The sequence below is a fragment of the Corvus kubaryi genome, unplaced genomic scaffold (assembly GCF_017639235.1).
Source record: "Corvus kubaryi isolate FWS band 111438036 unplaced genomic scaffold, C.kubaryi_AGA036_p1.0 37334, whole genome shotgun sequence".
NCBI lineage: Eukaryota > Metazoa > Chordata > Aves > Passeriformes > Corvidae > Corvus > Corvus kubaryi.
This window is the reverse complement of record NW_024581108.1, coordinates 24,480,224-24,505,515: the sequence shown is the minus strand read 5'-3', so window position 1 is coordinate 24,505,515 and position 25,292 is coordinate 24,480,224. Positions and strand designations below refer to the sequence as shown.

Below are 25,292 nucleotides of genomic sequence, written 5' to 3'. Positions count from 1 at the left end.
ATTATTTCCCACCTTCTCCTCCTAGTAATAATTGAAAAGTAGTATTTCAAGAGCAGCTTCTCCCACAGAGTGTAACAGCTTTGGAATCATTCCGGAGGGACTTGGCCAGGATGGATCTGTGGCTCTGTGAGGGACGACAGCCCCTGGTTTAGACTCCTCACAAGAGGGAGCTCCCACAGGATCCATGGGGGGGGCACAGAGTGTGCAGGACCCCAGAGATTTCAGTCTCACCAATGGGAATGCTCACCAGTAAATGGATTTATTGGGACACCTAAAGGTAAGTTATCAGAGGCCTCACAGGAGGACGTGACGCTGGTCAGAGCTGGAGCCAGAGGTCAGCCCAGATCCAAAGCAACACATCCCAACCATGGCTGGAAAATCCTCACCCAGCAACAGCAAACTGCCCTTCTTTCCCTGATGCTGGCTGGGACCCTGCAGACAGCTGCCATGCTTGGCCAGGGATCACATCCATAACCCCTGGCTGTCAGGGGACTCTGTTTGTGCAGCCTGGTTTGTGTCTGGAGAGGGGATCGGAGGCCAATCCCCACAGAAGGCTAGCTCCCAGCCCCGGCTGCTGAGCCTGGCAGGGACTTGTGCTTCCACCAAAAGAAACCCAGCTCAACCAAAGTACATTCAAAAGCAGAATTGGATAGAAACACCCGCTCACCACTAAGCTGGTGTTGAATTTATAGAAGCGCTGCACGGTCCTGTCGCTGAAGCTGTTGCAGAGGTTTTTCTTGACGAAGTTTGGGTGGTTCAGGATGTCGTTTGCCACCAGAGGCTCCTAAGGGGGAAAGGCAGGAGTTGGTGCCTTTGGAATCGGCCACAAACAGCAGCTCAGGAATTAGAGATGATGGAAATAAGGCAAGGGAAAGCAGGCAGACCTTGTGTGTGATGTGCTGCTGCTCCACAGGCGCGTGGCCCTTGGGGTCGATGAGGGTTGGATGTGCCACCAGGTACCCCCTGTCCTCCATGATGAAGCACCTGCCCCCAAAAACACAGCAAGAGCCTCCTGTTAGACCTCCTTGGGCTTCAGGGGAACAGGGGGAAATAAAACACGGTCCTAAAGGGCTTTTAAAGGTTTCCATTTAACAGGGCCATGAAACAAATTCCCTGCAAAATGTCCTTAAAGAATGTATCAGGTATTTCCGTGAAGCTTTTCCAGCTGCTCCTGCTCCAGAGAGCCGGGGCCATCAAGGAGCTGAAAACAGAGCTGATTAAAACCAGAAAGGAAAAGCCATCAGTGCATTGTCTGATTGGGGAAGAGCCAGAAATGAACAGAGCCTAATGAACTTGGAAAGCTTTAATCGTTTATTAATTTACTATGTGACTAATTAATTAGAGAGATTTCACACTCTCCTTTAATGCCCTCCCCCTTCAGAATTCGATTTTAGGGGGGGATAAATCACTCCAGTTGCACTCTCAGCCCTCCTAAGCTTTCCTCTCCCTTTTCAGCTCTCCCCATGTCGGATCTGTGTCCCCACCCAGAATCCAGGGAGCTCAATCCATCCCATTTTCCCCCTCTCCTGTTTCCATGGCCACAGACGGCGGCGCTGGGGAAGGCGCAGGAGCCCCGGCTCAGGGTGGCACCGACATCAGGGACTCGGCGGCCACAGAGGGGACACGGGGGAGGTTAAAACCCCACTGGATGTTCCCAAAAGCTCAGCAGGGTGGCAGCCACAGCCTGGGCACAGCAGGAATCCGGCTGGATCTGAGTGGGATTCCCATGGGATGTGTCACACAGCCACAGCAGCTCCGGAGGGAGCAGAGAGCAGGGAAAGCCTCTGTGCTCTGTAAGGGTACAAAGGAGGCAGGAAAACTTGGACTTGGGATTTTTTTGGGGGGGTTTTCCATTAGAAATACACGTAGGGATGTGGTGTTTGCTCTTCTTCGTGACAGAAAATCCTTAAGACAGATACACTAAAAAAACCCCAGAACCTGCATTTATGCAAAGACTGGAAACATTGGATCCAATTTCCACATCAGAACAGTCCAACACTGAACAATATCCTCAAAACTCCTCATTTAGGGATTGCAGGAACAGAATAAAGCATCTGACCTTGCTGATTTTTAACCAGGAGGGAGCAATGCCATACCAGAAATCCTGATTTGTTTTTTTTTATACACCACAAAATAGATAGAAAAATACCCAAACCAGGAAAGAACTGGGAGGATGACAGAAAACCACTTCCCTTCCCAAATTTAAGGTTTAAAAACAAACAAGGAACCAAGAGCAATGCCCAAACCATGTTATCAAGTTACTCCAGATCCAAACCAGAATTTATCCCACCCCCACAGGACTTTCCAAGAAAGGAACAATTAAGATACCCAGGGGTCTGACTGAAATTGGATACTCCAGATGAAATCTGAATTCCTCTGCCCAGGCTGTGCTATGGATTTCTGAGAAAAACATCCCAAAAGTGTCTTTTAATAATTGGAGTTAAAATAACTGAGGCCCTGTATCATTCTTACATGCTCACAGGGTCTAAACAGGTAAAATTAAAACAAACAGAAGAACTGGGAAGTGTGGTCATTTAATAAAGAGTGGTTGTTTTACCCAGAATTTCAAAGAAGTCTAAATACAACCAAAAAAATCAAATCAAATCTGTTCTCTTCTGCTTTTGTAATCCTGCAGATTGCTTATTTAGCTGATGGCAGTTTGATCTGGAATAACAATAACATCCACATAATCTTTATGAGAAGGACAAGCTCACTGGAAATCAGAGAACACGCACTGAAAGTAACAGAATCCTTGGATAAATGAAGTTGGGAACGACCTCTGGCTCATCTGGTTAAAGAAAATAAATAAATTATTTACTTTGTGCCTGGCAGGAGCAGCTTTACCTGATTTTGTTGCCCCCGTCTTGGTTACAAACTGGCAGCAGGTCCATGAGGACTTTGTAGAAATATCTGAGGGTGAAGTCGATGCCCATCACGGCCACGGAGTGTCCTGAGGACATCTGAGCACTGCAGAGAGGGGGCAAGGGAAAAGCTTTCAGGGCTGGAATAATAATAATAATAATAATTTCATATTTTAGTCTGCCTCTTCTACCATCAGCACAGGAGACAGCCCAGGAGTGGATCCCACCCTACACACACCCCCACCACCTACAGACATTTAATCCTGAGCGACAGAAATGAGGATTAAAAGTTCCCCACCCACCCAAACAAACAGAGGATGCAGCTCCTGCATTTCCAGCATCCCAACCCCCCCCCGCTGGAAGGAGTTACCTGCACCCCTCTTCTGCTCAGCCCCCAGCAGGAGGAATGAATATGAAGGTGCCAGACTTTGAGCTAAATCCCTAAAACTCCAGAGTGTGGGAGAGATTATGAATGGCAGGCAGAAAATTAGAAGAAAAGAACATTTCTTAGGGTGGGTTATGAAAAGGACCCTGTGATGTGGTGGTGTGCAGCAGCCTGAGGCTGCACTTTGTCCTTCCTCCATTCCTAACACCCCAGTTCTCCCAGTTTGATCCCAGTTTGCTCCCTGCAGCACTGAGAGGGCACAGCCAGAGCAGTCCCCTCTCAGCCCTGCAGGACCCACGAGGATCAGCTCGAGTTGCAGCATGTGGGATTTGCACCCCTGTGGACCTTACACCTCTGACTCACTGCTCTTCAAAATCCACTTTTCTACATAATTTTATCTCCAAAGACAGGAATAGAAATCTTCAGGACAAGAAGATGCTGCAAGGCACAGCTGGACTGTACAAACAGAGCTCCGGCCACCCCTTCTCCATGGAAACCCAGCTCTGTTTACTGGGCTGAGGTTTGTTTGCTTTGAAAGAGGTGCAGTGGAGACGTAGTCAAATCTCATTTGTAGACAGATAAATATAAATTCTAAAAACCTGCATTTAATTTACTGTTCACATTTCCTGGAGGAGGAATGGAAGGATGGCAGTGAAGCAGCACAGCCACATTTCATGTGTGACAAGGCATCAGGCTCTGAAGTTCTGCTCTGTCCTAACAGACATAAAGCCATCAGAAGACTGTAAATATTTTAGCTTCATTTTTAAGCATTAAATCCTTCTGCTTTGCTGATGCCAACTGCATTAAACCACATCAGGCATAAATCTTCTCTTCCCAGCCTCCAAAAGAAGAAATAAGATACACATAAAATGGGAATGAGAGGTGTCAGCTCTGGCTACACTGATGTGGGTGTTTAAACCCTCCCAGCGGTCCCTAATGCCAGAATTCCTGTTAACTCCACGGATTCCTCCCCACCCCTCTGGATTTTGAGCTCAGGCCTCTTTGGGGATTATAACCACATGTGACTATGAGCTCCAGAGGTCATATTTACCCAGGACTCACACTCACATCTGCCAAACTTTGTTTAACTGTTCTTTAATCATGTTCTAATAACCCACAGGAGCTTTAAGTTCTTAGAGCTGAGTAAACCATCCCCTGCTAGATAAAAATCCCAATTCTGATTAATTGCACTTCTCTCCTTACACAAGTGCTCACTTCCCCTCAGTCAGTTCCTCTGTGAGCAGCACCACGCAGGGGCTGGGGCTGAAAATGCTCCTGCCAAAACACACAGGCAGAGCTCCTGTGCTGGGAAATCCCACACAAAGCAGGGCAATCTCTGGAAGAGTGGAGGAGCCATGTCCCATTCCCTGCGGGCTTTGGGATCTCTGTTTCCCAGTACAGCACTGGAAGTTACCTTTGTACTGGTGGGCTGTTGGGTAGGGAGCTTGGAGGAAACTCCATGTAAAAACCAGGACAGGTAACTGCTATTTTGGGAATCTGGGAGAGCTTATGACAGCAAGGTTTGGTCCATGTTTTATAAACTGGGCTCCTTTAAACATCCTGCATCCCAAATCCTGGCCTCAGGCTGGGGCCTGGCCAGGAGGGAGCTGGAACAACAACAGTCTGGTCCTCCAGGAAAAAGTCATTTCATGGAATCATGGAATATCCTGAGCTGGAAGGGACCCACAGGGATCATCCAGTCCAACTCCTGGCCCTGCTGTTCCCAGCAATCCTGGAAGAACACTTGGAGATTCACAGGCTTTGCCTCACAACCTCCCTCCTCCTGGAAGCCCCTGTGCAGAAGTGCTGGATTCACCAGCCCAGGAGAGGAGCTCTCCAGTCTCTGGAGTGTGGCCTGGCCCCTCTGGCCTTGGATCAGCTTCCAATTCCCTTCCAAACACCTCCCTGCTCCTTACAACTCCACCAGTGTAGGTGTGGGGAACTTGAGGAAATTTGGAGCTTAGCAGCCCTGATGGAGAAGGATTTAACTTCCGGCAGAGAGGGAATATCCCAAAGTGCCTCAGGAAAGCAATCCCTCTCCTCCTCCCCTGGCCATCCCATCTCGTGTTCATCAGGAGCACACTCCCACCAACCAATCCTTTTTTTTTAATATGCTGTTATTACCCCTGTACCAATTAAGGCACAGAGCTCACATAATCCTATAAAATGCATTTCTCCCAGTGTTTTAATGCCCCATTTCCACAAGGTCGGATGACATTTCACCTAAAGCACTTTAAAACCAGCTTTGGCTTTCAGTTCTTGAGCACACAGAGTCACCCAGCTCTGATCATTTAGAGTCTTCTTGCCTGCCCCAAAGCTCCAGACTCCCTCACCTGGAGGAATGGACAGTGTGGCTGATGGTCACCACGTATCCAGCCCCTCCCACATCCAGGTAGGGCCCAGTAAAGGTGATCAGGCCTGGATTAGCCACTGCATGCAGGTACCTAAGGGAAGCCAAAGGAAATGTTCATAATTAGTGCCAAATTCTGTAACTTTAAGACAGAATCCTTGACTTGCCCAAAACAACAAACACTGAATTCTGCACACTGTGAACAACAGGCCACCAAATTAATGGTTTTTAATAACAAACAAGTACCTAAACACGACCGGGACTCTGACCTAACCCAGACTGGCCCAATACATGGTCCCCCAGTACATCCAGCTGCGTGAAAAATGCTCTGTTTACTTCTGCAGAGAACACATTTAATGTAATTTCAGACATTTTCCCCCAGAACAACACAGGACTTGGTGCCAGCAGTGTCTCAAACTCAAGGCAAGCCCTGGCAAAATGATTATACTGCAAACTGTGGAGAAAAGACAGAACTGAGGCAAGAAAACGGAGAAATATCAGTGATTATAAATTATAACCTCTCAAAACTTCCTTCAGCATAAAATAAGACACAGTCATGTCAAATACCTTCCCACTGCCATAGAAAAGCTTATAAAGCTTTTGAAAACACTTTTCTGTAAGAAAAAGTGATCACTTTGCTTCTCCCTACCCAGAGCAACAGCCCCTGAGCAACTTAACCCACTTCTGCTTTATTCCCAGGGTTTTATTTGCACATTCTTCCCATAACACTACAAATTTCAAGGAAAACATGGGTCAGGAGAGCTGCCAGGAGCACTGCAGAGCCAGAGCGTTGGGATGTGTGCTTTTCCCAGTGTCCCAGCACCTGGCTGGCTCCTTCCCACAGATCCCACCCTTTGGAACACACTCAGAGCCTGCTCAGGTCTCAGGCTCCCATCTGGAATGTCCCCAGCTCTTTGCCCAAATCAGATGCTGCTGCATCATTAATCCCTCCTTGAAAGCAGTGAGAAAAGCCACTGTAAACAAACAAAAAGGCTCCAATATTAACAACCAAAAAGGGCCCGAGGAGCTCAAACACTCCCGAATTAGCTAATCCCTGAAGGGGATGCTCATTTTCTGAATATTTATATTCCCATCTGCCATAGCTGGGCTATGAAACACCAACTACCCCAGCAAATAAAAAGGCCTGAAATTAGAACCAATGAATGAAATTAGAAATTAGAACCAATAAATTAAATTACAAATTAGAACCAATAAATGAAATTAGAACCAATAAATGAAATTAGAAATTAGAACCAATAAATGAAATTAGAAATTAGAACCAATAAACGTTTGAGCTGGCTGCATTTAAGCTCTAAGCCTTCTCCCCACGACGAAAACGTTTTTAACTAAATTAAAAAATAAAAAAACCCTCAGGCTACGAAATCAACTCTAAATATTTTCCTTCTTGCCCTCGGAGATGATTCAAAGCTTTGCTGAAGGGACCCTCAAACCTCACCATTGTCTCCTGGTGGGATCAAATGCTTTGTCCATGAGGGAGCCGGGGTAGATGCGGAGCACCCCATTGGGGGTTGCTATGTAACGCCTGACAATGTAACTGTTGAGGCCACTGATTTCCATCTGGGTCATCCATTCATCCGTGCCGTGACTGGTTGCCATTACTTCATTCCTGACAGAGAACTGCAAAACAAAGGCAGAGCTGGCAGGGTTCCTGCAGCACTTGCATGGCAAGATGATAAAAGCTTCCCCGAGAGCCATCGGGGATCATCTCGACTCAATTACTTGGTTCAAGGCTTCTCACACCAGACATTCCAAGCAGATTATTGGAATGAAATATTGGTGGTGTTATCTCTGCGGCTTTTAGTTTGTTGGTTTTTTTCTTTAACTTGGAGTAAATATAAATAATGTGCTGCTTGCACAGAAAATAGAGATTTCTATTTTATATGCCTAAAAACACAAAGGTATTTCTGCTAAGAATTTACTGTGGCTTTAACTTCTCTAGTGTTTGTTTCAACAGCTGCTTATAAAGTTCTGCCCCCCTCCTCTCTCCACTCTTTAGATCAGATGTTGGGAAGGAATTCCTGGCTGGGAGGGTGAGGTTGCCCAGAGCAGCTGGGGCTGCCCCTGGATGTCTGGAAGTGTCCAAGGCCAGGTTGGAGCAGCCTGGGACAATGGAAGGTGTCCCAGCCATTTGTCAATGGTTTGTGGTGTGAGCCTTATCTCCACAAGCAATAATTATTCATTATATGGATGATGTGCTCATTGCAGTGTCCACACAACAAGAGCTACAAGAAGCTCGTGACAGTGTGATTACAGAAGTCCAAAAAGCCAGACTGGAAATCTCCACTTCAAAAATTCAAGAAAATTCACCATGGAGGTATTTAGGATGGAGACTTACAGAGCAAGCAATAAGACCACAGAAGATGCAAGTCAGAACTCAAGTTAAAAATCTGCGAGATCTACAGCAGCTTTTGGGAGAGATCAACTGGATCAGACCAATCTTGGGAATCACAAATTATGAATTTGCACCACTTTTTAATCTCTTGAGGGGAGAGTGTAATATCAATTCACCTAGAATCCTCTCCCCTGAAGCTCAAGCTCTTGGAAAGATTACTGAAGCTCTTCAAGAGAGACAAGCACATCATTTTATACTGAGCCAACCGTTTTTCCTTGCAGTGTTAGGAGAGAATATGCAACTGTGTGGTCTCATATGTCAATGGCACTCGCCACAGTGAGATCCTTTATTAATATTAGGGTGGATTTTTCTGCTCTACAGATCCCCTAAAACAATTTTCACAACTTTAGAAATGGCAGCTCAAATTATAATCAGAGCTAGAGCGAGGTTACTCACAATGGCAGGCAAGGATTTCACGACAATCTATCTGCCTTTGAAAAAGAAATATTTCTACTGGGCAATGCAAAAACCAGATGATTTGCAGGTTGCATTGTCAGCTTATTCAAGCATTTGCTCAATTCATTTTCCAAGCCACAAACTGCTGCAAGCAAAAGTAAGCTTTAGAGAAAAACCCATGGTAAGTGAAGTGCCATTAGACACAATAACGTCATTTACTGATGGCTCAGGGAAAACACACAGGTCATGGCAGGGGTGCCACTGCACGGGCTTTAAGGTCCTTCCAACCCAAACCAGTGTGTGACTGTGAGGAGGAGTGGGACAGGAGGATGTCCCAGAGTGTCCTGGGGTGCTGAGGGCCCACCTTGAGGCCGGGGTTGGCGATGAGCCGGGTGTTGTCACTCAGGTAGGCCGTGTAGTGCTCCACCATCCGCTTGGTCTCGGGCTGGCTCAGGTGCTCGTAGGGAGAGGAGAAGCTGCCTGCAGACAGCATCACCGTGGGGCTCTCTGCAAACACCAAGACACCAGGAATTTCAGGATCATGAACTGCACGTGTTGCACAGGGAGGACATTTGCACCACGGGAAGGTCCTTGACGTGGTGTCCGTGTGGCAGGAACGGCTCTGCTGCTCTCCCCTCTCCCCCACACCTCAGCACACAAAACTCCTGCAGGACTGAGAGGGAGCGCAGGAAACATCCATTTTTCCACCCAACCTGGAGCACTTCCCAGCACAGTTTCTCCCTAACCTCAGGCTCACATGAACTCCCCTTCTCGCTTCCAAACACAGAAGTCAGCCCACCTGCTCTGATCTCTGTGTGCCATTTGGTACTTGATGCCCTTGTTCCCAAAGTCTAAATCATTTCTGAATTACTACTTTTTGTGAGATAACAGAAGCTGTTTTCCCTTAAGAAAAGATTATGGGCTAAAGAAGAAATTAAGTATCCCTGTTTAGGTTGGATATCCCAGAGGAAAATGAAAATGAGCATTTTCAGTTCCAGAGAATGAACATCTGGAAAATTCCAAGTGCAGAATAATAAATAATCCCAATAAAAGTGCAGCTGCCTGATTTTCAGAACAAACTAGAAAGTGAACTTTCATCATGCAAAATCTGCAAAACCAGACAGCTTTTTATTTTTAAAAAGAGAAATGATTATGATGATGTAGGGCTGAGGGTTGAGAAGATCTCTGAGGATGTGACCCATGGAACCTGAATTCCCTGTGTGGAATGGTGCCCAGAGGAAAAACTGCAGTGCAGCATGTGAAGTGTTCTGCTTTTAGTCACATTCCTCTAAAACACATCCCCACACATGTGCTGCAGTCCCCACTTCCAAACTTCCACTCCAGGCCTTCATCTGCTTCCCAGGCCAAATATTCTGATTTTGCTTTGGTGAAGTTTTTCCACTTGACAGCTCAGCACTGCATTTTTGGGATATTTTCCATTTATATCTTTCTGGATATAAGATAACCAAGATTAGGCACCACATTAAAGAAAGAAAAAACCCTGGGTTTTAAGCAACTGGCAAAGCAATTTCCATAGGTTTGTCAGGTCCCTCCTCCAGTTTGATCTCACTGGGTTAAATTGCAGGGCCACGAAGAGCTGAGAAAAATCTCACAACTGTGCCACTGATGCACCTTGAGAGCTTCAAACCCTGCTAAAAACAGAAGTATTTAGTTCAGAACTTCCTGTAACACAGATTTTAGGGACCTCCCACCATTATACCTAAATAGGACAGCTTGCAGTGTAGGATGTTTATGTAAAACCCCTCTGTTCTTGGGATACTCCTGGCTTTTAAGTTCTCCATCCTTCCCAGACACTGGAACTGCCATGGAGACTCTCCCTTTTTCCCATCAATGTTTGGAATTAGTCAGAAGAGCAGAACCACTTCAGCTTATCAAAACCTGAGAATTTTTAAGCAGGTGAGGAGGGTCTGGAAACCATCAGAGCACTGAAGTTCTCGTTCTCCCCCACAGGCTTAGCTTCTGACTCTGATGGTATTCTGGCAGGGAAAAACTTCCATAAATCCAAAGCAAAAGAGCAGCAGAGTCCTGCACACCTGGCTGGGACTTCATCCTACTCTGTTATTGGTCAGGGAGGTGCTTTGCAACCAGAAGAGGACTTGGTTTAAGCTTGGTGAGACACCTCTGCTCCTCTCACTGCACTGCCAGGGACCCCGCTGGACCCACAGTGCATTCATCCCCTACTCACTCTGTGAGCAGCCCCACTCATCCGTCCTGCAAGAAGTCAATCTGCTGGTAACAAAGTTACGGATTCAATCCCTGCATGAACCCTTCACTCAAGAGCTGGGTTTGATGATCCCTGTGGGATCCAGCCCAGACTCTGCTGTGATTCTGTGGAAGTGCTCAGCACTGAGCAGGTCACTGTGACCATGAAGAGCTGGGAGAAGGGAAGAGCTGATTAGAAAATCAGCCTTGGAAGTAAAAGCTTCTCAAGGGAAGAGCATTGCCCATGTTTTTACTTTGTGCTGCCACACTCTACAGAAACACACCAGCTGTGACTGTGCCAGGGGAGGCTCAGGGTGGACATCAGCAGGAATTTCCCCATGGAAAGGGTGCTCAGGCCTTGGGGCTGTGCAGGGAGGTTTGGAGTGCCCATCCCTGGAGGTGCCCAAGCAATTCCTGGCCGTGCCACTCAGTGCTCTGGGCTGGGGACAAGGTGGGGATTGGGCACAGCTTGGACTCGATCCTGGAGGTTTTTTCCAAGCTGGATGCCCCTGTGTTCCTGAGGTGGCCAGGACAGGCTGGCAGGGCCCTTACCCAGGGTGGCCAACTGCTTGAAGTGCAGGCAGGCATTGGGCTGGCCCAGCAGGTCCAGCCGGTGGTAGAGCAGCTTGCTGCTGGGCACCGTGTTCAGGTTCTTCAGCTGCTTCACAGGAACTTCTGGCTGGATCACCACCACACACAGGATGAAGGATGTGTCCTGCACCTGCAGAGCACCAGCCAGTCACCAAACAGAACCAGAATGTGCAGGATGTACAGAATTTCTGTGTATCGGAGCCACTGAGCTGTACAAAAACCACTTTTCCATACTTAACACAGAAAATAAAAATATTGTGATCTTTTTTCCCTGAAAACCAAGCGAGACTTTCATTTTGTTGCTCAGTCAGCAATAATTTCTAACACTGTTAGGAATTCTCACACTGTTCCATGGGGATTTTTTGTCATTAACAGAAGAGAGGCTGCAGGTTCCCGTGGCTGGACACACACTGGTGTTCCCTTTATGGAGAGTACAAACAAATTGACTCCCAAATACCAGATTTTATTATTTCCACTCTTAATTGGGTGCTGCATGTGCCACATGTTTTACTGGTTTTGGGTATTTTAAGGACTCTAAATTACAGCAGCCCAGCAAACCCTGGAATGTCCCAGCTGCTCTGCAAAGGGAGTTTGATATTAAATGCAGCATTACAATATTAGAAAATCAGCTCCAGACACCTTCCTGTGTGAAAACAATGACAGATTTAATCTCTTAAAACTGCTCAGCTTAATCCTTTAGGTTGGATTTAACTTAATACTGTGAAATGATCCACAGGTACCTTCTTGAGTTTGTTGGCACAAAGTGACCCATCATTACTGGCATCAGTGAATTCATCTGGATTATGTTTAACCTTAGATTCCACCTTAATCCCTGGATTGAGATTAGTGCTCAGATACTTCCAAACTGAAGGAAGGAGAGTAGCAGAGCCATGAGCTCCCTCTGTGCCATCCCACACTTGTTTTCCTTACCATTTTCCAGGCATAGCTGACATTGTAGGCTTCTTTCCCAATCTCCCTCAGCTTGTTGATGTGCCAGGACAGCGAGGAGTTCACAGGAACTGTGATGATCTGGCTGCCCAAGGGAATGCTGCAGTGGCAGATAAAACATCCAGCACTTTATTCAACCCTGGGCAAAACTGTTAGGATTTAAGCAAAATCTTTCTGTTGTGCATTTATGTAATTATCATAAGAATTGAAGGAATTAACTGTTATTTGTGCTTGGGGAAGGAAAGTGTGTGTATGATGAAAATGTACTTGTGTACCCCCACATTTTGAGCTTAGGAATTCTCAGATTAGGCACAGGATAAAGGAAAACCACGACCAAACAGTGGGAAATCTTCCTGACAGGGAAGACAGAGATTAGAAGGAATATTCCCCAGATCAGCTGGGAAACACTACATAACAGATGAACAAAGTTGGAGGAAAAACCAAACCAGGGGAAAAAAATTCATCCAAGTACCCAGATATTGTAGGAAAAGGAATTTTACCTTACATCCTCTTAAAATTCCTCTAGAAATATTTCCAGTGCTGCACGTTTGGGAGCTGCATCCCAATCCTTACCTGAGGATGTTCTGGCGCACCAGCTCAAATTTGGGAATGTTCTCGTAGTGGATGATGTCTGTGTGGAGAGGAGGCTCAGACAGCAGGTAGGGCCTGGTCAGGGAGGGGTGCATCAGAGTGTATCCTAAAAACCAAACACACAGCCCCAAATGTGGAATGCATTAAAACACTGAGCCCAAGACGGGTATTTGTAGGGGAAAAAAGAATATACAGTCATTGTATATAATTTTGGCAAAGATGGCAGTGACCAAACAATCTTGTCACCAAAGGGGTTGCAAATGAAAACCAGCTTGAAAAAATAAGCAATAAAACAAGCTGGATCAGAGGAAAAGAGCTGGGGACACACATTTACACCAGTTTTCCTTCTTTCCTAGAAAACCTTGGATGTCACAGATGTAGGAAATCCCCACAGCAAATTTCCAAATCAGAATGCCAGGACAGAAGTTTCAAGTCATGAATCCACCTAAAATCTCCAGCAACTCTCAGGCAAAGCTAACCAACAACATGCAATTAAACTTGTAATAAATATTATCATTCAGCACTTGGAGACTGCTCAGAGACATGAGAATTCAAAACTGGTGGTTCATGAGCTCAGTGGGACTAGAGGACATTATTTGATAACATTACCTTTATTATCAATGAGGAAGGTGTAGGATCCCAAGGAGTCCTGGTAATAGGTGACATCTTCCAGGATATAGGCAAGATTGACATCTACTCCAACAATTCCCAGCAGGAGGTTCCCAAAGTAGCAGGGTTTACTGACAGTCATGATCAGGCCTTGGAAGGAGACAACCACCATAAAACCATCAGCAATATTATCTGGTTCATTATTTTTAGAGGAAACAGAGCCTTTTGAAATGTTACACAGTTAAATTTTATATATATTCCATGCTGGAATATGGCCAGGGAGGCTCAGCAGGGTTTCTGTCGGGTCTGGCTGTTGTCAGCCACTCTCCCTAATTAGTTAATTTGTGTTTCTGACAGTGACCTAAAGTATATTACTCAATTTATTAGAACACACACCACAACTGATGGTTGGGGGGCTGTCAGTGATTCCTTATAGGTAAGAAATAAATTTGTACAGGAAGCCAGCAGAGTATTTTGTTCCTTTAACAGAATTTAAGGCAGCTTAAAAAATAGGATGGAAGAGGAAGGAAGTGACTTTGTCCTTGTAAAGCAACAGTTGAGATGAATTATTGCTCATCTAATTGCATAACAACAATATTAAACCTCCTCTGCTTAACTAAATCCCAGTATTGCCCCTGTGCTGGGAATCACAGCCATAATTACCCAACAGTTTGGGATGCATCTCATGCCTGAGGTGAGAACTCTGCAACACCTTCTTACTCCTATTTTCTCCACTGTTTGCAAACTCAGCAGCTCTTCCCTCAACCCAATATAAAATCCATTTGCATGTACAAGCCTTTAAGTACACTCTGAAATCTGTGCAAGACAAACTTCTCTTGCACCACTCCCAACCCTTTGGTTGCTCACGTTTTCCATGGTGCTTGGATATAGCTTTGGGAGAGAGCAACAACAGAGCTTAATCACCGAGGGAGGGAATGCAGGAAGGAGCAAAAGCTCTTATTCAGATTTGCTCAGAACAGCCTTAAACTTGCTTGGGGTCTCAGAACAGTCTGGGTGTGCTGCAGCCACGGAGGGCTGAGGGTGGCCAGCTTGGGACAATAATTCATTATCTCTCCTTGTGCCATTTGCAAGGCTGGTTCCATCCTGCTCTGACACAGGGCTGCCATGGATGGCACTCCAACCTGTTTCCCTCCAGTACCAAGAGCTTCTCCCCTCAGATTAAGTGATGAGTGCTGTGTACGTACTCGTACACAGGAACAAATGCCACCCTGAGAATCCAAACTAAATCTGTCAACTCCTTGTCTTGTTCCCACTTTTTTCACAACCAGACCTTGTGCAGATGAAAATGCTACAGGCAAAAAGGCTTGGAAACACACCTAAACCCCAAATCTTGCAGGATTTCAGTGTACCTGGGGATATGTAAGCACAGAGACCCTGCTCTCTGATGCTTTTACACCTGAACCCAAGGTCAGCACTCACCATCCCCCATCTCATCCGAGAAGGGCAGGCTGAACACGGCCTCATCAATCATCCTGTTGGGCAGGTTTGTGTAGAACCTGCCCACGGTGGTCTCCAGGTTGCTCAGCTGGTTCAGGACCATCATGCTGCCCTTGGTGACAGGGAGCACGCTCCGGTCGGGCACCCCGTACTTGGCCGAGTTCTGCTCGGCCAGGTCCCGCAGGAAGGCCAGTTCCTTCAGCCCTGTCACCCCCTCTGCCACACAGCAGGGGCACAAAACACAAGCAAACAGGTCAAACAAGCTTCATTTCCATCCAGGCTTCTGCATCCCTCTCCCAAGGACTGGAAATAAAAGCAGAATGATCCATACTCTGTACTGCAGGGCTGAAAATTCTATATTCTTATTGAAGTGATAAAGTGCTTCAAGATTGGTTTGAGGAAAATTAATTACCTAACACAAAATTTAATGAGATTGCCTCTCTCTGTTGCACAGTGCAGAAATCTGCCATGCTGTTCACATCCCCACTTTAAACAAGGGCCTTGGAACAAAGATTTGTGTGCCCCATAAATCCACAGGACAGCTCTTTGTTCTCCACCAGTGGCTCACCCACCGGCAGGACCAGGAGCGAATCCTCTGCCCTGGGAGATAACAGGCTTTGTTCCCCAGCTTCAACATTCCAGTTCCACACTTTGCACAAGTCCCAGGCTCAACTCCTGCCAACAAATCAAAGCCTTTTGCACGCCCCAGTCTCAAATGAGTGTTTAAATTTACAATCAAATCATCCCTTAGGTTAAGCATTCATTTCCTTGCCTGTTTTCAGTAATACAACAAACTGCTCTTGTGCTGAAAATGCTTTTTTGGAAAATGGGTGGGTGATCTTCATGTTTAACTTCACTGTCAGTTGGTTCCCAGGTTACCAAAGCATTTCAGATTAGGTTTGATCTCCCATTCACCCTCCCTGGCTGATGAAATCACACTTGCTCCCAGTTTGCTGCCCCAGGAAGTCCCCAGGAAGGTTTGCAGTTGCAATAATTACCAAATTTAACTCAGTCTGGACAATCCAGGCCACAACACTTTATATCCCTGCAGCTGCACTGGGCTACACAAAGATATAGTGGCACACTTATAAATACCAGTTTATAAACACAGTCATAAAGGTAGCAACATCTGGATGCAGCTTCTGGATTAAATGTGCCAAAATCCATTAACAAACTGCTTCCAGCAAAGCCTGGAATTATTCTTGAATGAGCTTAATTAACGAGTTGTGCTGTGTCAAGAAGGGGAATTTCATGGCCTGGAAATGACAGGTGTCTCTCACCGTTCATGAGGGCATAAGTGAGGATCATCACGGAGTTATTGAGGAAGCTGTTCTCTTCATTGATGACACGCAGAGTGACTTTTTTATCATCTTCAGAGGAATCTTTTGATGTGATCCCAGCCGAGAGATAAATGATGACCATATCAGTATCTAAAACAGAATCACACACACAGCACAAAGTGCATCAGATTTTTAACTTGGGCGAGCCTTGTGCTGAGAGCCCTGAAATCTGCTCACAGCAGCTTCATCCAGGGATCCACAGGCACCTCCAGGGGATGAACACACTCTGCAGCCTCATGGGTTACAGCCTTTGGTATTCAAGTTTCACTCTTGGCACTTACCAAACTTCTGCTTGGTTTGGTGCCTATTGGCCACCCAGGGGCACCAGGGCTTGTTCTCCTGAGCAAACCCCACAGGCACCTTCTGGCTTTGGAGTCATGGAATGGTTTGGGTTAGGAGGGACCTTAAAGCCCATCCAGTGCCACCCCTGCCATGGCAGGGACGCCTCCCACTGTCCCAGGCTGCTCCAGCCTGGCCTTGGACACTGCCAGGGATCCAGGGGCAGCCCCAGCTGCTCTGGGCACCCTGTGCCAGGGCCTGCCCACCCTCCCAGGGAACAACTCCTTCCCAATATCCCATCCATCCCTGCCCTCTGGCAGTGGGAAGCCATTCCCCCTTCTCCTGCAACTCCATCCCTTGTCCAAAGTCCCTCTCCAGCTCTCTTGGACCCCTTTAGGCACTAAGGTCTCCCTGGATCCTTCTTCAGGCTGAAGAGCTTGGCTGCCTCCAGGCAGGAGCACACGGGTCCAGCACCTGGAGCAGCTGCTCCAGCTCCATGGAAAAGGCTCCACAAAGGTAAAAACCCTGCAGTTTTCATCTCCTGCCCCTCTGTTCTCCTCCCATCCTGCAATCCTAAAGCATGCAGCTGCACAGGATGCCCTCCTATGGAATAGGGCAGAGCAGAAAGCTTGGGAATGTGACCTGGCCCCCTCACACTTTCCCTGGAACACGTTTTTCAGGCTGAGGATGTTCCTGGCCAAAGTCCTGCCCCAAAGCCTTTGAACACAACAATTCACAGCCCTGTGCTTACCCCCCCAACCTGTTCCATCACATTTATCTCAGTACTAAAAGTGGTTTTTGTTTGTAGTGAAGACACAGATCAGGATCATCCACAGGCAACCCAGAGCACTGGGCTCAGGTGGTCACATCACAGATTTCTTGTTTCACCTGGATTTTTGGTGGATTTGCTGTGCTGGCTTTATTAAATAGGTATCATTGCTTTGACTTGCACATTTTGTCCTCATGACTCAAACAGAATTTCAGCCAGAACCAGATTTTGACACAAAGAGGAGGTGCTGTTAATTTGGGGGAATTTCTACCTCAGTTTTTTGTAAGGGATAAAAGTAGGAAAAAAACAAAGCCAGGTATTAAAGCAGCTTTGGGTGGAGTTTAAGGAAAATTGTTGCTGTGTTTCCTAGGCTACAGCACAGAGATTCTATCTGCAGCCAGGCATGGTGCTGCAGCCTAAAAGGAGTAACAAGAGCCAGTCCTAAACCTGCATTAGGGACCAGAGCAAGCAGCTTTTGGAGCATTTTGTCACCGATTGGGATGAGGATCTGCTGAGCAGGACTGCATCAGGAACTGGCATCAGGCACAAATCCAGACCTGTTTAACAGCACAACTGTCCCATCTCACACCAGCAGCTCCCCTCTGGCTTTGCCAGTGTGAATTTGGGGCTGAGGCTGTATCTCAGCAGCTTCCCTGACACACCCACACATTGTTCTCTGGGAACAGGATGTTAGAAAATTAACAGTGGAATGAAGGATTTTTTTTTTTTGGTGGGTTTGTTTTTCTGTTTTAAAAAGATGAAAAGATTATTTTCAAGAAAATGAGACATGTTTTATAAACATCCTCTTCTCAAACCTATTGTCTCACCCCAGGAATCCTGAAATTCGTTGTAAACACATTAGATCTTCACAATCTTCCACATGGACAGAAAACCTAAATCCAAGGCATTTGCATTTTAACTTTCTGTGCTTGTGCCCCAAAACAGCTGTTTGATATGAAGCCCAGTGAAGTATGAATATGCCAAAACTTCTAATCCTAATATAAAACAGTGCCAAGTATAAAATCATAGAATCCCAGAATGGTCTGGGTTGGAAGGAACCTTAAGGCCCATCTCATTCCACCCCTGCCATGGGCAGGGACACCTCCCACTATCCCAGGCTGCTCCAAGCCCTGTCCAAACTGGCCTTGGGCACTTTCAGGAACGGGGAATATGCAGGAGGATGCTGCAAGACTCCTCAGCTGATGTTCTTGGAATAAGTCCTGATGACAAATGCATCCTATCCCAGCCAGCTGCAGCAGCACTGCATTGTTTATTTTTCATTTGATGGAGTTGCTGCCCTTTCCTCATTTTGCCAGAGGATGGTAAAATCTTGCCCTTGCCAACCTTATCCTCTGTCCAGTCACACAAAGTCTCCCTGTACCAAGGCCTGAAGCTCAGGAACTGGCTGAGCCTTTGGTAGCAAAAGCACCATTCCATAAACCCAAGGAAAGTCACGTGGAATGCGAGGGTATTTCCTCATTCTCTCCAAAGTGCTTTCATTCCTGGTCTTTTCCTCTCTCTCTGGCTCTGCACAGCCTCTGAGCTGGTACCCTTTGGGACACTGATGGAGCTGCACTCACTGGAGCAGGCACAGGGCCAAGGTGTGGGAATTGTGTTACATATCAGAGTATCCCCATGGAGATGGGCTGTTCCCTCCACCCTGCCATGGCACTGCCACTGTCACGCAAACCCAGGGAGCACTCAGAGCACAGAATTTGCCTTCCGCAGATTCCTGGCAAGCAAATCTGCCACTCAATTTCACATCCATCTTTCCCATGTCTTTCATCATATCCTCATTACAAAAAACACCCAGAAAATCCCCAGTCTTGGGAAGGGGGAAGCTCACAATGAGTATGGAAAATTCAGGGGGGTATTCTGAGATGCAGGATTTAGCCAGGACAGCTTTGTGCTCCATAAAATATCACCCATAATTGGTATTCTCAAAAAAACCATTCCTTGAGAAGCAAGGGCCACTTCCCCAGGATTCCAGTAAGGCACATCATCCATATGCAAATGTGCCAGCAGTAATTAAATGAACCTGCAGAAGCTGCAATTTTCCTTGGAAATCCTCCTTTCCCCCCGCCACAGATTGGGGAAATAACTCAGCTATCAGACAGTTCAATCCTGCAATTTCCTCTTTCCTTCAAAAGAAAGGCGAGGCAGCAAGTGACACAAACGAGAAGGGAATGGCCACATCCAACAGTCCCTCGTGTGGATTCCAGCCCAAGGAAACGCTCCTTAAAATAAAAAGAGGGGAGGGAGCACATTTTTGTTAATATTCAACACACTGCACTCCCTTGGCCTGTGCCAGAATGAGAATGTGAAGTAAGAAAACATTGGCAAGGCCCAGCAAGAGCCAGGCTTGCACAAGCAGAGGCTGCCTTACTTCCTTGGAGCCTGGTGCCGTTGTTGGTGTTCCGGAGGAGCTGGAAAGCCTTCTGGAAGCCCAGGGCGTGCTGCGTGGAGCTGTCGGACGCCTTGATGCTGCTGACAAAGGTGGACATCTTCCTCTTGGTCTCACTGGTGGCAGGGGACAGGAAGGTCTTGTAGCACTGGTCCAGGGAGCACGTCCGCACTGCGTCCGCCACCGTCAGCACCGAGATCTGCCCGGGGAACAGAGTCCATGGCATCACCTTCCCAGGAGGGGGCTTTACACACCCACACACAACACACTGAGAGGCCAACTGAAGGGATTCCGTGGGTTTAGAAGTTGATTGTTGCAAAAGAAATGCTTGGGGGGTAAATCTGTCCAATTTCAAAAGGATTATGGGGAGTTTAAGGGAAAGAGACTTCGGTCTTTGTTTCTCAGCAGAGTCAGCTTCGCTCTGCTCTCACACAATGGTTAATGTACTGCCCTGGGAAGGGAGAACTCACAGGGAAATTTTCAGGAGCATTTTCAGGAAAGCCTGGAGAGCCCAGAGAAAAGTGGAGTGCACAGAGAAATTAAAAAAAAAAAAAAACCAAACAACCCCTCTAAGGACTGCTCCCAGCAAAGCTTTTTGTTGTTTCAGTCAGAGCACGGCGACTCTGACATCAGCTTTTCCTGTAAATAAGTTAATGCAAGTGTTACCACCATGCCTTAATGACATCTAACACACCAGGCTCATTAACTGAGTGACAAACTTCATTAGGGAGCATGGCTGAGGCAAGACAGTCACAGAATTAAGCAGTAATTAGATACCTGTGTAGCAGGTTCTATAACCAAGGAATATGTGGTTTAAATTTATTCTCTATATTAACACCAACCCTTCTGACACTTAAATTTAAGTGCTCTTAATTCTGCTGAACTGTAAGATTGCTTTACCATATTAAATCTCTCTAAAAGCACAAAGCTACAAGTGGTTTTCCCACACTACTCATGAGAAAAGGCAAAGATTATCATCAGCTGTTCTTCAATTTGATTTAGCTGAAACTCTTCCTACTCACAAAAGAAAACCAAAAGAGAAAGATTGATCAAGGTCCCGTCAGTAGAGAGTTACTAAAAGCAAAGACCAAACTGGAGACTTCTTAAAGAAGCATCTTAGGGTCTCTGGTTGTCTGTACTGAAAACAATCACAGGTTAAGTGACTTTCTCACTGTCAAGTGAGTACCAGTGACAGAGCAAGAAATCAAACCCAGATTTCTCAGCCCTTTGCTGGTACCATAATTATCTGTGGACACTTCCAAATACTAATTACACTTCAGCTTACCCCAGTACTGCAGAAGAATAAATAATTCCCACTTTCACAGAGAAAAAGAGAGGCTCAGAGATAAAATGAGTTGCTCAAAGCAGTCTAGGATGTGAGAAGGTGTCATGCTTGGAGCGTGGTTCTTCTTCCTGCTGGCCATCACCGAAGCCTCTGCTGAGATGGAGGAGCCTTTCAACATTGCTCAAGTTCAAGATTTTGCCTTAGATCAGTGGGATTTCACTTTTTCCCAGCCTGAAGATCCCCAAATGTTTCCCCTGCAGCAGAAAGGCTCCAGGAACGAGCTCAAGGCTCTGCCTCCCCTCGCAGGCAGCTCCCAGATCCGCAGGAATCCATAGACTGAAAACACCACTTTGGGTGAGAACCAAAAACCAAGGGAAAGCTGCTCCTTGCCTGGAGAAACCTCACCTTGTCGTGCTCATCTATGGAGCTGAGGATCACCTGGGCAGCATCCTTGGCAATCTGGAGCTGTGTCTCTGTGACAGAGGCTCCGTGGTCCACGATGACCACGATGTGCTTGGACTGAGGGCGAACGGTCGAGACGTAGACGGGCCTGAGGAGGAACAAGAGCCAAACCACCCTCATCAGGCACCCTGTCATCCCCACTGAAATGCTCACAAGGGAAAAGAGGCAGGAATTAAACAACCCAAGCAAACAACCATGAAGAAACAATGAATTACAACAGGAATTTTGGCCCTAATGAAAACCTGTACCAGGAAAGGCCAGCTGAGAAGGTGAACATGCAGAAATGCCCCTCACTTTCTGGATTTTTTAACCTAAACTCAGTTCTTCTCTCTGTGTCACAGCACGCGCTTTCAGGAATAAACCCCTCTGCTTACAGAGCAGCAGTGTTTAGGATCACTTTGCAGCAGCTCCCACCGAGGTGTGAATGAAGCTCTGACAAGCAAGAAATGCATCCTGGTAAACCCTGGCTGCGGGGAACTTCACCCACACGAGAACTGAGCACAGTAATGGGGGATGTGCTGGTGCCACGACAAGTAAAGGCCTGTGCAGCTGCAGGGAGCTGATCAGCCCAGGGTGTTTGGGTTGTTGTAAGAAGGCTTCTGGCCAAGGCAGGGCTTTCCCTTGGTGCCCTGGAATGACTCTCACCCGGGTCATGCTCCACAAGCCCTTGGATCTGCCCAGTTTTACATCCCAAAGTGAGCTACCACCAGTGAGGACTCTCGGTGCTGCCATGTGTCTGTGCTAACACCAAAAAACTTCTTTTCAGGGAAGTGTTTTCAGATCCAGCCCAATACTGAGAGATGTGTGAAAGAGTTCACAGGCTCTCACTGAGGTTTCAGCCTGGAATAAATTAGGAAGATCCTCAGCACGGAGGAAGGATTAAGAATAAAATGGCAAGTTTCTCTTTCCTCTTTAGCCCAGACACAAAACTAGTCACAGTCAAGTGAGAGTTTTGGGATCTAAATTTTATTGTATCAAAGGCAGCCACAGAAATCTTATTAAGAGGAAAGAAAATGCAGAAGATTTGAGACAAGGCACTGCAGTAAACAACTGGCACAGATCAGGTCTTAACTGTAAAACAGCCTACAGCTCTACCCTGGATTAATACCTGCAACTGAAATAGGGCCTTTGATCTTCAAAGCACTGAAGCATTAATTAATTAATTCACCCAACCTACCCTCTGAAGTAAATATTACCAAAAAGAGATCCCTTATTTAGCCACGGAGGAACTATGACCCAGACTAAGTGATTTGGATAAAATCATTGATGCTTTTAGTGCCAAAGTTCTGAGCAGGACTGGGGCAGCCCAGCTCTCACCTCTTCACACCACACCTTCCCAAGGGCCCAGAAAACTCAGCTGAGCTCAGGACTTTGTGCTTTGATGACACACCAAAGATACCATCAGTAAACTTTTGACTGCTCAACCCTGACAGGAAACCAAACCTTCCTTAGTGTCCCCAGAAGGTTCCTGGGTATGCTGCTGCTTCCCCTGCACAGACTGATTAACTGGTACAATTAATTAATGTGTGACCAGAGATACTAAAGCCACTGCACCTTCCCACTTTCACCAATCCCATGGTACTGAAAGAAAAAACATGGAAAAATACTGCACGTCACTATCTTGGCTTCATGTCCAGAGAACAGAAATCCCTGTGCAGGAAACCCTGCCATCAGCTGATCCTTAATTTTTCCTTTCTTATTTTAGTGGAAGGAAATTTTCACTGCTGCTTCCCTACTATCCATAATGTGCCACCCAAACCTGGGGAAAAATGCTCCTTTCCAGTCTTTCATCCTTCCCCTCCCTCCCCAAAGTGATGCACCTGCCAAAGCAGTAGGATATGTGTCCACTGCTTTGTTAACAGGGGTCAAGTATGAGTCAAATTTAAGTCAGATTCTGCCTGCAGGCTGACCAACGATTTCCAAGTGACTGCTATTTATAAGTGATTTAATTCGGGAGAGGTGAGGAACCTGTATGGAATTTTAGTCTCGTTTCTTAGAAGTGAACCTGTGCTTTAAAAAAATGACCCTAAGAAAACCCAAGGGACTCCATTAGAAGTTACTCATGAATGTTGTCAGCTCGGCAAAGCACAAGACTGAATGAAATCAGGGCTTGAGGAATCCAATATTAATGCTTTTCCCAGGAATCTAGAAGGAGGCAAATCCTACCTGCTGCGGTGTTCGTAGCTGCCTTTGCACCGGAACTTGTGGGCTGGGAACACGGTGAAAATCCCCTCTTCTGAGCTGAAGTATTGCCACTTAATTCCTGGGTTAGACTTCAGGTTATCAGCCAGGACTGCAGGGTGGAGAGGGAAAATGAAGCAGAGTTAAAAAGGCAGCCCAGACTCGGACGTTTCATCACTCACGGCCTCGCTCGTGGTGTTTGGAGGAGAACAACCAGGGCCCAATGTGAAACACAAACTGCTCTGCTTAGGATGGGTAAAACTCACTGGTCAAACCCCACTGACTTGCAAATAGTTCAAGTCTTTTGGAAACTCAGCACTGGATTTGACAGACTTTGTTTAAAGTGTGATGACACTTCCTGAATCTCTGAAGTACACCCAGGTCCCGGGAAGGCAAGGCTGGAGCAAGGAAGGAAGAGATAAAGGCAATTATATATGATATATATACACCCCTACATCTACCTGTAACAATAAGCACATGGTCAACATCCTTTCCATAAAGGAAAAAAACTTCATGTTAAAAGATCCTGCTCTTTTTGGTGGAGTAACACCAAAATATTAAACAGGTCTGGTGCTCACAGCTCCAACCTGTTGCCATCACCTATTCTGATTTCTGTTTAAAAATCTCTGCCTGAACATCTAGCAAAAGTAGTTTTCCATGAAAATGCGAGTTAAGGACAAACTCACGGTGCAGAAATAGATGAGAAGGTTAAAAAAATAGGGAGAATCTTTTTTTTTTTTCAGGGAAAACACAGCACACTCCCTCTAAGGGTCATGCAGTGGCCACACTCTCCAAGTGCCAAGTGGTGCCTCCATGCTGGTCCCACCCTTCCTCACCCTGAGCATCTCCATCACTTTCTTGTTTTCAAAATCATGGAATCACAGGATCATTGAGGTTGGAAAAGACCTTCAAGTCCAGTCTGTGACTGATTCCCACCTTGTTCCCAGCCCAGAGCACTGAATGCCACGGCCAGGCCTTCCTTGGGCACCCCCAGGGACGGGGACTCCAAACCTCCCTTGGGCAGCCCCTGCCAAGGCCTGAGCACCCTTTCCATGGGGAAATTCCTCCTGATAAGCTAATAAAATTCAGAGGGAAGGGTAATAACAGCTCTTAGCAGCTATACTGCAACTTCCCTCCAAGTCCCTCAGGATGCTGAGGAGTGATCATTAATTACTCATTGCATGGACAAGAAGGTACAACAAAGAAGGTCAGTGACATGCTCCCAAGCTCTGCAGTCCAGCAGGAGCTGAGCTCAGGATACAACCACGGTGCAGAGCTCAAACCCTCCTGGAGTTCACAGGCCACACTCATTATCTTTAAAATGTGGTACTTTCTTATTAAAATAATCTCTAGGGAAGCACCAATTAACATGAGCAATGAAAGCTACTAAAAAACTACAGCTTGGCAATATGACCAACACTGACTGATTGACTGGTAAAAACCCTGGTAAAAGCACAAAACATCCCAAATCCAAAGAAGTGTTTAATGCACCGAGGGAAATCAACGGAGTGTTCGGACATTGTGGAAATCTGGAGCATTCTGGGACAGCTGTGTTTGAGTCACCTGAGGCAGAGGTGGCACAGAATCCCTGAATGGTTTGGGTTGGAAAGGACCTTAAAGATCATCCTGTTCCAACCTCCTGCTGTGGGCAGGGAACAGATCCCAAGAGCATAGGGAAGGGAACAGATCCCAAAAGCATAGGGAAGGGAACAGATCCCACAGGCACTGGGAAGGGAACAGATCCCAC

The 25,292-nt window shown here is 46.5% G+C and overlaps 1 protein-coding gene across 2 annotated transcripts in view; it reads right to left on the bottom strand.

The window, feature by feature from the left end:
* CACHD1 (cache domain containing 1) overlaps positions 1-25,292 on the bottom strand; it is an 81,779-nt gene that overhangs the window by 8,913 nt on the left and 47,574 nt on the right. For both annotated transcript variants that reach the window (XR_006016526.1, XM_042030903.1), the window contains 15 exons: positions 23,531-23,657; positions 21,308-21,452; positions 19,600-19,816; positions 16,106-16,255; positions 14,808-15,041; positions 13,368-13,517; positions 12,741-12,864; positions 12,150-12,267; positions 11,181-11,349; positions 8,770-8,912; positions 7,053-7,234; positions 5,580-5,690; positions 2,845-2,967; positions 885-984; positions 668-784 (listed from right to left, as the gene is read on the bottom strand). Coding sequence is in view for 1 of the 2 variants with exons in the window: in XM_042030903.1 (XP_041886837.1) it covers positions 668-784; positions 885-984; positions 2,845-2,967; positions 5,580-5,690; positions 7,053-7,234; positions 8,770-8,912; positions 11,181-11,349; positions 12,150-12,267; positions 12,741-12,864; positions 13,368-13,517; positions 14,808-15,041; positions 16,106-16,255; positions 19,600-19,816; positions 21,308-21,452; positions 23,531-23,657 (2,210 nt within the window). In the remaining variant the exon portion in view is untranslated. The remainder of the gene's footprint in view (positions 1-667; positions 785-884; positions 985-2,844; positions 2,968-5,579; positions 5,691-7,052; positions 7,235-8,769; positions 8,913-11,180; positions 11,350-12,149; positions 12,268-12,740; positions 12,865-13,367; positions 13,518-14,807; positions 15,042-16,105; positions 16,256-19,599; positions 19,817-21,307; positions 21,453-23,530; positions 23,658-25,292) is intronic.